At 36.3% G+C, this 18,788-nt stretch overlaps 1 protein-coding gene across 2 annotated transcripts in view; it reads left to right on the plus strand.

Annotated features, from left to right (window-relative positions):
• The window catches only part of Adar (Adenosine deaminase acting on RNA), a 402,559-nt gene that overhangs the window by 237,956 nt on the left and 145,815 nt on the right, over window positions 1-18,788 (plus strand). For both annotated transcript variants that reach the window (XM_081736085.1, XM_081736087.1), the window contains one exon: window positions 14,111-14,219. In XM_081736085.1, coding sequence (XP_081592211.1) covers window positions 14,111-14,219 — 109 coding nt within the window. The remainder of the gene's footprint in view (window positions 1-14,110; window positions 14,220-18,788) is intronic.

Here is an 18,788-nt window from a genome sequence, read left to right on the forward strand (position 1 = left end):
AGATCCGTCTTAAGAGTCTTCATCCCGGCGAAATTAAAATACCGCTAATTTTACAGTAATTATGCGATATCTTCAAATAGATTAAAGATAATTGAAATATGGAACAAGAGCGCCCTAGACAATATTATTTAGCGTCAGGTACCGTTATCACAAGTCATCTAGTGGCTTTCCGTTTTCAGCTGTTTAGAAACGCGAAAATAAATGCCGATTTTCAAAATGGCTCGAAATCGAAAGCAGATAAGTGAGTCGTGATAACGGTTTCTTATGTAAAATAATATTGTCTAGGGCGCTCTTGTTCCACATTTCGATTATCTGTTATCTATTTGAAGATATCACATAATTACTGTAAAATTAGCGGTATTTTAATTTCGCCGGGATGAAGACTCTTAATGTTGTCCTCCCATCTTTGCCTCAGTCTTCCTAATGGTCGTTTCCCTATTTGGATTTCCAGTTGAAACATTTAGGGCGTTCCTGCTTTCATTCATGCTACATGACCTGCTTATCTGAGCCTAGTAGTCTTGATGACCCTAACAGTGTTTGGTAAACGGTATAAATTATGCACTTTCTCGCTATGAAGTTTCCACCGTTGCCCATTCCCGTTCTCCTTGGAGTCCGAATATTCGTCTCAGGACAGTGTTCTCAAAAACTTTCAGTATCCATTTTTCCCGCAGAGTAAGCGACCACGTTTCGCAACCATACAACACAACAGGCATGATTGTCGTTTTATATATTTTAAGCTTCAAATTCCTCGACAGAATATGCGACGACAAAAGATTTTTAACTGAATAATAAAATGAAACCCCTGCTTTCAGTCAACATCAACTTGAAACTTGATACTTGAAAGTATCCACTTTGTCGAAAGTATTATTTGGTATTTTAACGCATCCATAATTTGCAGTATTACGATTCCGACGAACTTCCAAGTATATCGTTTTCTCTGTATTTACTTCGAAGCCCTTATCCCTGCGAGCGTTAATTAAGATTTCTGAATTTTTATTATCCTGTCATCTCATATTATATTTACGTCATCACCATACGCCATAACCTAATAAACACCATTTAACTGTAGCATCTGATTGCTGTCTTTCATTTCTTTATAGTGTACTCCAGAACAAAGCTGAATAATAATGGCGACAACTCATATCCTTGTTTCAGGCCATTCTCAACTTGAAAGCTCGTAAACAAAAATTACTCTACTCGGACCTTACTTTAGAATTCATTTAAACATATCTTAGTTAATCTAACTTTTTCGATATTCCGAATTCTGTAATAATGTTGTACAATGTTTCCCTCCTACCGTAATCGTATGCCTTTCTAAAATCAATAAGTAGCTTTTTGATGTGCCGGGGTATTGTATGCCCATTTCTTTTCGAGTATTTGTCGAATAATAAATATCTGGTCGATAGTTGATCGATTTCATTTAAATCCGCACTGATAATCTCCAATAATTTCATCTGCGTATGGAGTGAATATTCCTAATAGAATTTTAAAGAGAATTTATACGATGATGACAAGAGAAATACTTCGATAATAATTATTACAATGATTTTTTTTTTTTTTTTTTTTTTTTGCTTTTATTGTGAATTGGAACAATGATTGATTTTTTCCACTCTTGTGGTAATTCCTGCTTGTTTCAGATAAGAAGAATGAGTTTGTGTATTTTTTCCTATAATTTTTCCCATCAAGCTAAAATTAAGCCAGCCAGAATTTCGTCTACACCTGGAGATTCGTATTTAATTTTTTTATAGCGATTTCTATTTCTGCTTGGTAAGGTTTTGTACGGTTATGCTATATGCAATTCAATTTCTCCAAGAACATTAGTTTTAGGCTGCGTGTTAAGCAAACCGTCAAAGAAATGTTTTAATCTATTCAAGATGCTATCTGTGTAAGTGATAATTGTTCCGTCTGCTTTCTTTAATATATAAGCGCGAGGTTCCGCCTTTCTTGAATTCATTTATTCTCTTATAGATATCCCGAATATCTTTGTTTTTACTATTATCTTCAAGTTCATTAATTTTAACCTTCAAAAAATCGCGTTTCTTCGTTCTAAAACTTTTGGAAGCTTCCCGCTAGATGACAACGAAATTTTGTGTAGCTATCTCGTTCGGATTTTGTAGCCAATGCTGTTTCGCCTGTTTTCTCTTCTTTGCTAGTTTAGTGAATTCCTGGTCGAATCACGGTTTGTTCCTACGTATTTCCGCATACCCCATTTTTAATTATTCTGCTGAAATTTTAATGCTAATATCTAATTTCAACCAAAGTATCCTGAACACTAGTGCACCCCGAAAACCGAGGATCTATTCGGCACTTCAGTCTGGTATTCTCCTCTCACCTGAAGTTCCTTCGTGCTAAGCGGTTAGCGTACACGCCTTCGGCGTGGGAGACCCGAGTTCGATTTCTGGTGGGAACTCATGTGGTTCGGATTCCATGTTAATAAGTAGCATATATCATACCATTTCATACAGCCTTATTGCTGAAAGGGACGTTAAACTCAAAATCAGTTCAACTCTCGTCCAATTTCTTTAAATCAAACTTCTCCGTTTTCAGATATTGAATATTTTCTTTTCCAACGATAGTCTCTCTCTCTCTCTCTCTCTCTCTCTCTCTCTCTCTCTCTCTCTCTCTCTCTCTCTCTCTCTCTCTCTCTCTCTCTCTCTCTCTCATTATCGATGCTAGCAGGTACTAATCAGTATCACAGTCAGCTCCACTGAACGACCGAACATCAATTGTGCTAGACTGTTTCCTTCCGTCTATTAAAACGTTCAATTTGATTAGGTCCTTTCAGATCTGGTGAAGTCCAAGGATATCTATGAATGTCATGATGTGGAAATTTTTGTGATCTTCACGATCAGTTTTTGGATGTTGCAAAGTTCACGAGTCCAACGCCGTTGTCACAACTTTCCTTATGCAGACTTTTATTCCCTATAATCGGTTTGAAAATACCCTCTCGTCCTACCTTCGCACTGAAATCCCTTAATAGAATTTTCATAAGGTATTGCGGGAGTTGGTCAAATATCCATTCTGTTCCTTCGTAAAAATTGTATTTTATATCGTCGTACTTATTTTCTGTTGTAGCATGTACATTTGAATTCAGACCACTGACCGTTAAGAGAAGTAAAAGAAAAATCTATCATTAACAAATTCAACCCATGTAGTTGCTTATATTATTTGTGAACTAAAAGCCCTGTTCCAAGTTGGTAATTTATATTTCCTTCCCCGCAAAAGAACATAACAGTTCCGGACTTGACTGCCCCATTTCCTTCCCATCTAATTTCCTGATATCCTACTAGTTTCATACTCTATTTTTATAACTCACTCGTTACGGATTTTAACGCACCTGCCTTATAAAGACTTCTTAAATTCCGTGTTCCAAATCTCATGTCCATTTTACTTTGCTGAGTTCGTGCCAAGTTATCAGTCCTGATCCGAGGATTTTGCGAATGTCTTTATATATATTAAGAGATAATGAGATTGTTAACCTCGTACCAAATCCCAAGCCGGAGGAACACCCCTTGTCGTCTGTCCGCAACTGCTTATTCAGTATATTCGCAGTTAATCTCTATATCTAGAGGCCTTCCGCTCGATCCAAAACCTGAGGACGCGCCATGGTGACAGGAAGACTACATTTCACGAAAATTAATAGACACTGATAATCCGAACACTGCCTTAAAGCACACAGGAACAATCAATATGTGTGGATATGTGGATGCATATTAAAGCTGTGTAAGCTTGTATGCTGTAAAAATCGTAAATTAGGAACAGCCTAGTGTCAGTGTAGTATTTCATGAATGCATTATAGTAGTATTTTATTTGACTCAGACTGTCCGAACTATTCTTGATTTCTTACAATGTTTTGTTTTATAGATGCGTAACTTCATACATATTTTTGTAAGTGATTATACTCTTTACCTGTTCTCTGACAATAGCAAACGTATGAATTTCATAATACAAAACTGGTATACAGAAGAATGAAATATAGACCCTATATGTGATATTTCGCAGGCACCTTATGTAAAGGGTGCCTTGTACTCTTTGCATATTCTTTATAAGCAGCCACTATTTGAATTTATTATAGGTGCCTTCCATTTCAACTCAGGCAAAAAAATATAAAATTGTACCATCACCATCTCAGATATTGTTGAAACTTTTTTTATAGCAACTAGACATGTTTTTAAGAGACCCATATTTTTTTGTTTTGTCGAAAAAAATTTTCCCGCCAAGTAATGGGCCATCAAAGACGGGGTGTACAATTTATGAATTGTAGAAGACATGGAAAATGGTCAATTTCGGAGCCTCACCATTCGGCTATGGAGACAGGTAGAGTTATAATTCTTGTTGTGGTATGTACATAGGGATATAAACAAACTATATTTTATTATAGTTTGGTTTGCGCATGCGTATCTTTTTGTACATAAATTAACAAATGAACGTCAATTTATCTGAAAAGTCGAAGTTTGCGATTTTTTTCGAGCACTTCCGGTTCGAATTTTAAAATTCTGTTTTCACGGTTGGTAAGACCTAGTTACCCGCTTTCCGAAAAAAAAAAAAATTTGTATCGCTTCTGTGGTCAACCGTTTTGTCGCAAAAAATTCGAGAAATTGTAAAATTTTCAAAAATCGCCATTTTTGGGCGCCATTTTCTCGAAAATACCATTTTTTAAAATTCTGAAATTTTGTCAGATGGTTCAACTTTACCTGAATAATAAACACACCAAATACCATTCTCGACCAATGCTTCATGGATTAACTGCAGCCTTTTAAAGTTAGCGAAGTTTCGCTAATTTTTATGTCACAGTTAGCAACACTGGGAACAATGAAAGTGCAATGATTTGATGATGTTTGTGGTTCACATTCATTAAATGAAGAATAAATGGTTTTCTTGGCTGTTTTTTATATTATTTTGGTTAAAAAGGCTCTCTGAAATAGTAAAATGAGCCCCCTCTACTCCTCCCTTTTCTTAAACTGAAGTAATCTGAGGTGGAAATTACGATTACGAAGCACACAAATTTCAAGTTCACTTACTTAAAATGGTCTTCGGAAACAAAATTTCACTGATTTTATTTATTTATTTATTTTTTTTTTTTTTACATGGACCAATCATTTGCTTGGTTGTTGTCTTCTTTGCTAATAGCATGTAACCGTGCAGATGCTCCAATAGATGTTGGTTCACTCATAACTCATCCAGAAGTGGATCTAGGGGGACGATTGCCGCTCCCCCCAGAAGAAGAAACTTTCTTATTTATATATAAATAAAACCCATCCCAGAGTTTGGAGCTCTTTAAAAGTAGCTCTAAGTAGCAGTATTACAATCCCCCCCCCCCCCCAGAAGTCCGTCCTGGATTCGCCCCTGCGTAACACATTGTCGATAGTCACAAAACACTTATTTTCACTTCTCTTATGCTCTTCTGGAAACCTGTACCCTGCTGAAGGTTCATGTGGAAGCACTTAAACTTCACGTAATTCATGATTTATTCATAATATTTCTGCTACGCACCATTGGTTATCATACATATATGTATATAGCAAAAGTTCATTTTTGCAGATTTCTTAAATCTACACTTTGAATTGCAAAAGTTCGATTTTGGGGGGAAGTATGAAGTTAGTTCATGGTGACCCGTTACTGCCATAAAAACTTCGCAATTTTCCGAAAGCGAAAGATAACTTCGTTGAATACCAGTTACCGGTCGCATACTTTCCCTTTTTTCTTCCGGAAGTCGTCGAATTCAGTACGAGAGTAATACCCGGAGTTTGTACTTGCACTATACTCACGAATTCTCCTGCGGTTTTAGTGGGGACGCGGTGGCTCAGTGGTAGAGCGTTCACTTCCGGTGCTTGGGGTCCCTGGTTCAATCCCAGCTCGTGCCGTTCTGCATTCCACCATTTCATTCATTTCTCATAATCACCGTCTCCTTTAGCATAACCGTGGAACGTAAAACTTAAATATTTCATTTTTTTCTTCTGCGGTTTTAATACTGTGTATCTGTTTTAGCCTAAGGCTATGGCGCGTTACCACATTCTTTGCCTCCCCCCCCTTCCCCACTACCGTCGCAGAGACCATTGTATGGCCGGTTTCACTGCTTTATCGGACCTGTCTGCATCTCGAACATCTGAAAGCGATTTTAAAGTGGGATGCAGCACCATCAGAAGTCACTGACACGGTTTGGGAAATTGTAGACACCTATTTTCACGTATTCAAACCTTTTTCTATAAAATATATTTTCGCTTTTCTTCGAGTATGTTTAGAATCTTGTCTATGACTATGAGTACATGAGCCGAATCGTGTGTTTTATCGTCGTTTATTACAACAAAACTGTCAATTGTTTCATATTTCGGTGATAACTCTGAATTTCACTTTGCAGAATAACAGTCCAGTTTTCAACGAAGTCCACATGAAGTAAAATAGAATTTGTATCTTGAAATTTTATGCGGTGGTTTTCGGTAGCAATTGATTCTCTTTGGATTTTCTTGATGTAGTCATGAATTAAAGTTCTTACAGATAAACCAGCAATGTACGATACGAAAACGGAAAGTGGCACAGTTTTTTTTTTTTTTTTTTTTTTTTTTTTTAAACGAGATCATTATTCTCCCATATGGCATACGTAACCACTTTCATTTTCATCAGGATCAATAATTAAAGACACCACACTTATTTCTTCCACTCCAAAACATTCACCACATTCTTGAAGAAGACAGCTTTCATTTACTACGGATCATACTACTAAAGGAAATAGGTCACTCATGACAGCCTCAATACAGGTTGCACCTTTGATTTGTAGCAACGCAGTAGCAGCTAACTTAAAATTTGCACAATACACACACACTTCCCTCTCAGGTTGCGGACTGACACACTTTAGTCGAATACTATAAAATTCCGAGTGACCCATTTTTATGCTGGGATTATTCTGTTTAAAAATTCAGTAAATTTCTTTGGAACGCGTAAGAAAACATTTCGATTTTTTTTAAACTTTTTGTCATTTTTCGATCACTGTAATGACATCGCACTTAATTGAGACTGTCTGGAGCATTCCAAATCATACTGAGGTAATAGTTTAGGCCTTTTATAGATCATCAGAATTCATTGGATGGTCATTTCAAGTAAACTTAAAATTTGTGTGTTTCGTAATCGTAATTTCCACCTCAGATTACTTTGTTTAAGAAAACGGAGGAGTAGAGGGGGCTCATTTTAGTATTTCAGAGAGCCTCTTTGTTCAAAATAATAAAAAACCAGCCAAGAAAACCATTTATTCTTCATTTAATGAATATGAAACACAAACATCATCAAATCATTGCACTTTTATTGTTCCCAGCGTTGCTAACTGTGACATAAAAATTAGCGAAACTTCGCTAACTTTAAAAGGCTGCAGTTAATCCATGAAGCATTGGTCGAGAATGGTATTTGGTGTGTTTATTATTCAGGTAAAGTTGAACTGTCTGACAAAATTTCAGAATTTTAAAAAATGGTGTTTTCAAGAAAATGGCGCCCAAAAATGGCGATTTTTGAAAATTTTACAATTTCTCGAATTTTTTGCGACAAAACGGTTGACCACAGAAGCGATACAAATTTTTTTCGGAAACCGGGTAACTAGGTCTTACCAACCGTGAAAACAGAATTTTAAAATTCGAACCAGAAGTGCTCGAAAAAAAATCGCAAACTTCGACTTTTCAGATAAATTGACGTTCATTTGTTAATTTATGTACAAAAAGATACGCATGCGCAAACCAAACTATAATAAAATATAGTTTGTTTATATCCCTATGTACATACCACAACAAGAATTATAACTCTACCTGTCTCCATAGCCGAATGGTGAGGCTCCGAAATTGACCATTTTCCATGTCTTCTACAATTCATAAATTGTACTCCCCGTCTTTGATGGCTCATTACTTGGCGGGAAAATCTTTTTCGACAAAACAAAAAAATATGGGTCTCTTAAAAACATGTCTAGTTGCTATAAAAAAAGTTTCAACAATATCTGAGATGGTGATGGTACATGCTCTGCCTGAATTGAAATGGAAGGCACCTATACAAACCTGCTATATAGACCAACTAAAACAACTTATCTATAATGTGATGTTTCACAGGGCGCCTTGACGGGTTATTTAACCAACAGCAACTGTAAGTTTTATTGTACAGAACTGTGATGTATAGAAGAATAAATAAAAATCGTTCATCTTTGATGTGGTTTCGCAAGAGCGCCTAATGTAAAGGGCACACTGCGCCTTTCACGGGTTCTCTACTAACAATACTAAGTAACTAACTCTATGGCCAATGGACCCGGAGGTTCAATGCCGCGTTCACAAAAGCTCTCCACTGACTTCTATCCTTAGCTAACTGCATCCAGTTTCTACTTTGTATTCCAATCTCTGCGAGATCCATCTTAATATTGTTCTCCCATCTGCGCCTAGGTCTTCCTAATGGTCGTTTTCCGATTGGTCTTTCAGTCAAAACTTTGAAAGCGTTTCTACTTTCTTCCATTCTAGCTACATGACCCGCCCACCTGAACCTCCTAGACTTTACGACCAATGTTGGGTAAACCATATAAATTATGTAGTTTCTCGTTATGAAGTTTCCGCCATTCCCCATTCCCGTTCCTCTTGGGTCCGAATATTCGTCTCAGGATCTTGTTCTCAAATACTTTCAGTCTATGTTCTTCCCTCAGAGTAAGCGACCATGTTTCGCAACCATACAGAACAACAGGCATGGTTATCGTTTTGTATATTTTAAGCTTCAAATTCCTCGACAGAATTCGCGACGACAAGAGATTTTGAACCGAATAGTAACACGAATTCCCTGCTTTTAGTCGACATTTAATTTCTCCGTGAATATGATTTTCCTCTGTTAATATTGATCGTAGATATTTGAAACTATCCACTTTATCAAAAGTATTATTTAATATTTTAACTCATCCATAATTTGCAGAGTCCCGACGCACTTCCATGTATTTAGTTTTCTCTGCATTTACTTCTAAACCCATGTCCCTGCAAGCGTTTAATAAAAAAATGAAATTTTTGAGTTTAATGTCCCACGGTTATGCCGGTTAGGCTAAAGGAGACGGTGATGACGGAGAACCCCGAGAAAACCCACGCACACGGTGTTTGTCCACCATAAAGTTCACTTGGCGGGGCTGGGATCGAACCCGGGACCCCGAGCACCAGAGGGGAACGCTCTACTACTGAGCCACCGCGTAGCGTTTAATAAGATCTCTGCATTTCTTTCTATTGTTCTCCTATCATCCCCTATTAAATTTACATCATCAGCATATGCCATAACATGGTGAATACCGTTCAACTGTAGGCCCTGGTTGCTATCTTTGATTTTCCGTATAGCGTATTCCAGAACGAAGTTAAATAATAATGGCGACAACGCATCTCCTTGTTTCAGGCCATTTTCGACGTGAAAGCTCGTGGACAAAAATTTTCCTACCCGGACTTTACTTTGGGATTCATTTAAACATATCTTAATCTAATTAGCTTTCTCGCTATTCCAAGTTCTGTAAGAACGTTGTATAATGTTTCTCTCCTAACCGAGTCGTACGCCTTTCTAAAATCAATAAATAGTTGATGTACTACTAACAATACTATAAGAATTTATTATTAAAAATGGATCGTTTTACCCGCAAATAGTGAATAAATAAAACAAACACTTCACTAAAACTCAAGCTCCTCTTCTTCCAGAAAACTGAAACATAACACGTCACCACAATAATGTTTTATTTTTTCTGTCAACACTATAGATAAACTAACACACTGACACGACATGAAATCTTTGGAACAAAACACATCGGAGTATTAGGAGTGTGAAGGAGTGTTCTTCACAAGAGTGATCTTTTTTCTACTGGGGACATTTTTATTCATATTCAACCGGAGAGAACCAAGTGCCCGAAAGTATGTCTGGAAGTAACATTGCTGTTGGTTGCCCTAACTTTCTTCCCCTTCTCTTGCTTTCTTTCTCTTTTATAAATAGCGTGGCATTTTCGAGAATTGGTCACATGCTATTATAAGTCATGTTATACTTTTTTTTTTTTTTTTTTTTAATACCAGAATGTGAGCAATTCTAAAGGTGTGATGTGACTTCATCTTTATAACCATCTCGACCTCTGTGTGGGGGAAAAAACTAATTGTCAAATATTAAATTTAATGTTAAATTCATAGTCGAAAGACATCATGTTCGATTGGATTGTGTTTGAATTTAGCGACCTCTAAACAGCGAGGCTATATGAGAAGTGGGATCCAAACTCCATAAGCTCCTGCTGGGGAAGCGTACGCTGACCATATAGCCACAGAGAAATTCTCATAATTTGCAAATTCTGATTAGGAAGTATTGGATTTAGATACCCTTTTCTCTATGTACTGAAAATTAATTATGAATTTTAATTGGGAAATAATGTCTCGTTTCGTGCAATAGAAAGTATTAATTTAGCCGAAATCGTGTATTGTATAGAAAGACTGAAACTAGATTGGAATGATGACTTCTGGTGAGTTTACCAGCAAACCTCAGCAACGATTTGCGAGGACAACACGAGAACAGGTATTCTCTTCTGAAAACAATAAAACCAGACCGGGAAGAAGGTCTGGGAAGGGCAAGAGACCACCTGCTGCTCGAAAACTCTATCATCTGAGCCGTATTTACGCTCGAAGTTAAAAGCAGCCAGATTTTTCTAGACTTTTTCTGGACAGCACGGAGGGATGAAACTGGCAGGGTGACTTTTCTTGCAAGAGTAGCAGAATGAACTGCTTTAAGCCACATTGCGACGTTAAATGTATCTTGTAGCTGTCATTAAAAAAAAAAAAAAAAATGGCAACCCGATCTTTCTATTTACTCTTTATATGTTACAACTTCTTGAAAGCAAGAAAGGTTTCTCCACACATGCAGCACTACACTCTAATGGACAAGCAGGGAACCTCCTCATTAAAAACGTGTATTTTGGCACCCTCCCCCCCCTGTCCAAAAGAATCCATTGTTTCGGAAGGGGCGAAACTTGTTTTTCTTTTATGACAGCGGGAGGGCGATAGCAGGTAGCAAGCAAGACGTCCCAGAAAGTTGCGCATCGTTCAACTCCTTGCAAGATGGAAAAATGTTTTATGACCCTTTCAAGACAGTGTACATGGTGAAATATGGTAGGGTTTCAAGATTTTTTTTTTTTTTTTTTTTTAATGATAGCTACAAGTTCTTCTAACGTGACAATGTGGCTTTAAGCAGTGAAATCTTCAATGCCAAACATCTAAAATTAGGTTTGACCTTCTGCTCCTCCCCCCTCCTAAAGCTTGGAATGTAGTGCAGGACAAAGCATATTTCTCGGAAATTCAAGTAACATTTCTGCAAGTTGTTTTGTGTTCCTTATAACATCCACAAGTAGAGAATGGTCAGGAATTACCAGACACTGCTGAAATATTTGATTTTATGTAAAATGCCTGAAAATATGTAATATTGGGTAAAATATGTTAAAATATGTAAAATTAAACCTAGGTATAGTGATCTTGTTCACGTGATTCGTGAAGATTTGAACTTTTTTTCGGAACTACATGAAAGGGGGAAAATGTAATTACTTATAATCCGGGCTCTAATTATAAATGTTGTTTTTGACTGCTAAATATTTTGGACGTTTAATTCTTAAACATCCCTGTCTCTAGAAGAAATTACAAGTAGGTAAGAAATGTAAGACACTATTAAAAATATGCAGTAGAACAAAAAGTATTGTTGGAATTCGTAAATAAGTTGTTGGATATTAAGTGAGTTGGTGTTTAGTAGCAGTAGTCCCACTATCTAATTTTATTTGATTTTACTCTGTCAAAATACGTACAGTGAGCGCAGAAAGTGTTCGTACACCACCATGTGCACTTTATATTGAAAACAGCTTAGAATGAGAACGGGAGGTGGAAAAAATATATAAACCCAGAATTAAGACTACACATTCATACCTTTTATTTCTATTTACAAGAGAAAGGTCAAACAAACATAATCACTGCTTTGTTCAAACGAAAAGAGAGAATTCCTATCTTGTAAACGCAAATGTCACTTCTGCCTAAACTTATGTTTATAAAGTATATTACGTTATTTAATATTTTGTGGGATTACCCATGCGTTAATGATTGCCCCTAGTCTTCATGACATTGGTTTCACTAAGTGTTCTGTAGTTTTGGGACTGATTAAGTTCCATTCTTCTTGAATAGCTTTTTTTTAGGCCTTCTTTAGTAGAGAAGCTGTGCCTTCTGATTCTTGTCTCCAGAATAGACCATAAATGTTCTATGGGGTTAACGTCTGGGAATTGAGGAGGTGTGCGAAACTGTTTTGAAATATTGTAGAGAAGCCACAATCGAGTATTTTCCGCTGTATGTTTGGGGTCGTTGTCTTGCTGAAAAATAAAATTGATTTCAAAATCCACCCTCGGAGCAGTAGTATGGAGATTTTCCTTTAATATGTTAATATACACTTTGTGGTCTATCGCTCCATCCATAAAGTGGAGATGACCCACTCCTGAGGCACTCGTACAACTCCAGACGAGCATGGACGCATCTCCGTGTTTTACTATAGGGAGGAGATTTCGACGATTCATCTCTGTATTCACCTTGCATCCGCTTCTCTGTATACGCCTCTCATAGGACCCGAAAAGATTAAATGTATTTTCGGCCGAAAATATGACCCTATTCCAGAAGTCCAGTCCCTTGTCTTTATATTCTTTTGCAAACTTTAGTCTCTTTATACGATTTGTCTTTTCACCCAGTATATTTTCGTGGCTACCCGACCATAATACCCATTTTCTGTGCAAATATTCCACACTGTACTGGCTGATACTTTAACACCGTGTTTTTCCAGGTCCGTTGCCAATTTCACAGCATTACTTGAATTGAAATTGTGCCTGTTGTTGATGTTGAAGAAATCGGATGGAGACACTTGTGAAACATGAAAGGTCTTATTTTACATATCCAATATCTACATATAATTTCATTCGCTTCGGTCCACTCCTTCCGCCACTCAATGCCTCGCTCCACTCAACAGTTTTTTGTTTTCTTTTCAGGAAAATACGAAACGAAAATATTTCCTCATTATACGTCTACAATATCTGTGCACAATTTCATTCACTTCGGTACACTTCTTGCCTTTCGGGCGTCAACTTTCAAAATTAAAACTGTTTTTCCGCAGAAAATAAGAAAAAAACGTGTTCGTTTATTTTTTGCCTATTGTCCCTACACAAAGTTTCGTTGCAGTTCTTCATGTCCTTTATGCACATCTGACATACTGTAATTAAAACTTTTGATATTTCGTGATCAAAGATTTGGAAGGGTCCGTGTCCCACTCAACCGTTTTTTCCAGGAAAATACGAAACCCATATTCCCTCATTTTATGTCTATAAAATCTGTGCATAATTTCATTCACTTTGGTTTTCTTCTTGCCTTTTGGGCGTCAATTTTCAAAATTTTGGGCGGGGGCTTTTGCCCCTAAAACAGTCTTTCCTCAGAAAATAAACACGTATTCGTTTATTTTATGTGTAGTACCTACCTGCCAAATTTTATCAAAATTGGAGTGTTACACCTGGGAAGTGTTACTTGTTAGGAAGCTCATGGAAAACAATGTGTATCCACTATAAGTAGCACATTAAGGATTAACTCTTGCGGATAATAATAATAATAAAAAAAACTATTCTTTAATTTTGTTTGGAGATGCGATAAAGCAATAATATAAAAGTGTATATTTATCACATGTTCTGTATCTCATCTAGTTAGAATGTTTATCTCTTGAAAGTTTGAAATTCTTAGCCTATCTAGAACAGCTCAATTTAATTTTACTGCCTGCTTATAGGTAAATTTCCGTTTTGCTTCCGTGCGAGTGCACAATAAACGTTGCTGCATAAGGTCCAGAACTTCACAGATACCGAGATTGCACAGTGAAGAAGGAGAGTTGGAAAGAATCTTTTCGGAGATAATCTCGTTGGATGCGAATACATTTACAGTTGTGTATACAAATAATATATCCTAATACATAAATTCTTTTAAATGCTATTTAAGTAATATTATATATAAACAAGTGATTGAAAGCAACAAATGACTGTTCTTTAAGATTTCGATTATTTATTTATTTATTTATTTATTTATTTATTTATTTATTTTTACAGGGATCAATCAAGTCACAGCAAGTTGATGGTGGCGGCGAAGACGCAATAATGACAGAGCAATATCTGACTGGACAAAAGCGCCCTTTAATTGCAGAACTAATTGAAGCAGGTAATTTTAAAGTCAGCATTGTTTCATTGTTTGGAACGAAAATCAATATTCCACCTAACTTTATCATTCATATATTAATGATTCAGTATCAAGTCTTTATTTAAACGTTATCTAAACCTTTTTTTTAAAGCCCTTTGTATTTGTTTTCCCACATTGACTTTCGGTTCCTTTTATCTTTATTTTTTTTAACTTCATTATATTATGGTTCCTCTTAAGAACCTAATATGATTTAACCTTCATATCCATAATTGAGCAAATGATTATACTCTAGCACAGCGTTTCCCAACCGGTGTGCCGCGGCACACTGGTGTGCCGTGAATGGGCCACTGGTGTGCCGCGAGGAAATCGAAACAAAATTATTAATTCTATAGCAATCAAATTGGAAAACGTAGGGGAAAATGTATATTTGTATTGCACATTACTGTGAACCTCTACTATGAATGTACAATTTTAAGTTTCATGCCGTGTTACATGCCGTGTAACTTCAAAATTTAAAATATCATTTAATCCTTTCGACAAATTACCTACATTTGTGTTTTAAAAGTAAATGAGATCTGTTTGTTCGTTCGTTATTTAGTGATCTTCCTTCGTAGTAAAAGATTGAATACCGTTTTCGAAAAAGAATGCGTATTTTTAAAAACCTGAGGCCAATATTTCATTGCAATTGTTTTCTGTTTTTTAAATTAGAATGAAAAATAAACATAGTGATTTACCACGGGGAAAAACCAGCGATTCGAGCTTTCTTCTCTGTGCGAAGCAGATCAGCAATCAAAGAAAAAAATACCACTGTGTTTTATATTTACAAATAATAATATCTATAAGTGTGCCGCGACAATCCAAGTTACAGCCGTAGTGTGCCGCAAATTGCAAAAGGTTAGGAACAGGGTTGGGTAATTACGCGTAAAAAAAGGTTTTCTACGTGACGCGTAAAATACGTGTAATTTACGTAAAGTACGTAAAAAATTAGAAATAGGTCTACAAATTAAAAGAAAACGTTCTACGCCCTGAGCTTTAAAAAAATTCTTCCTAAAATTGTATGGAATCTAGCTGGATTTTGGAAAACTTAATCCGTAAGCATAAACTGGGAATTTTGTATTGGCTTTGTGAAGTAGCATTGTATAATACGGTTTGCACGCGGGACTGTTCAAAACCCATTTCATCATGTTTCATGTTTCAAATCCTCTGTAATCAAGAAAAGTTTTATGCCAGAGAAGCCGTGGGAGAAACTATTGTGCAATACAACAACAATGGTAAGCCTTCGTGGTCTCCATTTGTAACGACTTTCTGCAATGTCTGAGAAAAGCATCACAAACAAGTAGAGGAGTTTCTGTTGGGAAACCTCGGCCCTTCCTCAGGAATAACTAGCTACCAGCAATATCGGGGAAAATGTGGAAAATGTGAAGAACTTATGAAGAAGGGAATTACAACACCACGCACATTCTGGTATTTCGCTACTCGACGAGTTGTCGGAATTTGCTATGAAGTTACTGAACATCCTAGCATCTTCAGCGCAAATTGAAAGACTTTTCTCAAATTGATCCTTTGTCCATAACGTCACAAGGAACCGGCTCAGCTTCGAACGTTCGAAGAAACTACTTCAAATATACTACACCCTCAAATTACAAGATTACTCAAGTTATGAATATTAGTGTGATTAAGAGTATTGTATTCGAATTGTACTAAACTATAATGGAAATGGCATGTAACATTTTTTTTAGAATTAAAATAATAGCTAAGTTTTAAATGAAATGATATACTCAGTGTTATTGAACCAAGTGAAATATATTCAGTATTCGAACTAGGAAGAAAGACAAATTGTTTCTGTCCAAAAACAACGAAGAAACAAGTAGTTCAATATTCTGTTGAGTATTTTCTTCAGTTTTGTCTGTTTATTATGAGCATGAAAAATTTCTACATTAAAAGTTCAAATGATAGTCAAGTGCTAAGGGAAGTAATATATTTAGTGTTGTTGTTGGACTTGGAAGAAAAGAGCAAAACAAACGAGTTCATTCCGAAAAATGTAGTATAATGTTCTGTTGGGTGCTTTTATATTTTTTCAGTTGTGTGTGTTTAAAATGAGAATCTAATAACTTTTACATCGAAAATTCAATATGTCCCAGTGCTAAGTGAAGTGGTATATATAGTATCGTTCGGACGTGGAAGAAAATAAATCAGTTTATTCTAAAATTTCATTATTTCAACATTCTGTTAAGTATTTTTCGTATCAGTTATGTGTGTGTTAGTGTGTAATATGAAGGTGAAATGAGCCTAACAGTCAATTTCTTTTTCTTTTCTAATAGAAGTTTCAAAGTATACTGAAATGTTTCGAGTTTTATATTAAAAGCTGCAAAGGTATAACAATAAATTTTTATAATCAAAAGGTTACTTGATACTTTCAAACATATCTGAACCAACACACATTTTTAATGTGTGTGCTTATATGTTGGGTAGTTGTGCTTGTATGTGCGCTAATAGGTAGAAAGTAGTAGTGGGCCGGCGAGGGGCTATCCAAAATTATCTTTTATTACTATGATTTGGCATGAAATCATTACTTTTAAATATAATGTTTAGAAGATAATAATGTTTTAATGCTTAAATAAGAAAACTAAGCTTACAATATAACCGACTATTCAAAATGATCTTAGTTTTAATGAAAGAAATATAGTTTTCTACGTCTGCGTAAAAAACTGGTTTTCAACATGACGTATTTTGCTAGTAAATTACGCGTAATTTATGTAAAATACGTAACAAGTAAATTACCTTGCCAACCCTGGTTGGGAATCGCTGCTCTAGCACATAAAATAATCTTCCGTGTTTAAAAGATGTTTGTAATAATATGGTTGAATTCTATTCTGTTACATGTTGTATGAGGCAATATTCATAAAATTTCCTCTAAGAATTTTTTTCCGGTTTTCTGTCGTGAGGTAATTAGTCGATCGCCATTGTCACCTTTCTTAACAATATAACATTTTGCATTAGTATCTCAATAAAGGGTTATTACGAAGTACTACAGATTTATAAACGTTACGTAATATTCCTCTTGTATACGTATATATATCTTTTATGTACCTAGGTATAATTGTTTGGTAATAGAAGGAAAATATATCTTGAAGTACAGGTTAACATTGTCTGCTGATCTCTGAAAACGTCATATACCCAATAGAAATATTACTTCTATAGATTTGAGGGCTAGAATTGCTAGCTTTTCCAATTAATCAAAACGACTGTCAGAAATATACTATTCTTTTTAATAAAAAAGAGCCCTTTCCGCTGGCCTAGTGACTAGCACGCACATCGTCCGTTCATGTGATCCTGAGTTCGATACCCAGTAGGAGAGGCGTGAAAAATGTGGTTCAGATTCCGCCATAAATTATAATACCACATCTCATGCTAAAAAGGATGCTAAACTTAAAACCAATCAGTTATCAGTTTTTTAAGGATAAGATTACTGAAATTGTCTTACGATCGTTCTTTTCGAACAGTTAGAAAATAATTGTGCAGAAAATTGCAGTTATCCACCTCGTGTATTCGATTTAAAACATTGCTATCTCTTTGAATCCAGTTCATTGTGACAGAAGTTATTGCTTTAATATAGACATAATTGACTATTAAATATTATGCTGCTTGTGAATTCCAACACCAAGAAATTCATTTGTGAACAGAATGGAATTTATACTATGACTATATAGAACTGATTATAAGTTCAGAACTATACAACACCTCGAATCTTGATAAATCAACATAGCTTGAAGTCTCCACATCTTGCACTTGGAGCCTCTATATGCCGTTACATCGAATCAGATAGGTATTTAATGTGTTCTGAAGAATAACCCGCTATTCTGTTTGATTGTGAATCCACAAGACATCGACACTGCGAGAGGACTGTGACGAACAAGGTCCCAGCCAAGCCTATCCTATATAAACACCCGAACAAAAAATTATGAAGTGCGTACTTTATTGCTCAATAAGCCGTTACCCGGGCGCGAATTGTATCGTTGATTTTCTGTAACATGCTGTTAATGTGGAAGAGGATGACATTTAAGTCCATTTGCCTCATTCCTTAAACAACTGATCCCGCTGAGCGTCCAACGTTGGGGGAAATGTTGATGTCTCTTCTTCACTGCCCATTCCAACATGTCCCAGATATTCTCGATAACGTTGAGATCAGGTGAAGTCGTGGGCCAAGTGAGATGTGGGAAGTACACTTCATGTTCAGCAAACCCTTCCCGTACAATCCTGGTTCAGTGAATGGTATAATTGTACTGATACTCGGACTCTTAGATGTGATCATCTTGCAGAAACTGAACACCTTATTATCCAGAATGGACCCGTAATCCACAGCTTTCATGCTGTGGGTACCTCTATCAAAAGGACCACACCAGCATTCTAAATTCACTCCCCCACAACATGAGACTACCACCCTCCTCCTGCACGCACTCAGCTTTGTAGGCTTCTCCGGTCCACCTCGCCACCCTGGAGCGGCCGTCATTAGAATAGAGGCAGAGCCAGGATTCGTTTGAACAGAGGATGCGTCGCTATTGGTCTCTAGTCCAGTGGCGATGATCCTTC

This window comes from Thermobia domestica, chromosome 13 (genome assembly GCF_964235325.1).
Source record: "Thermobia domestica chromosome 13, izTheDome1.hap1.1, whole genome shotgun sequence".
In the NCBI taxonomy this organism is placed as follows: domain Eukaryota; kingdom Metazoa; phylum Arthropoda; class Insecta; order Zygentoma; family Lepismatidae; genus Thermobia; species Thermobia domestica.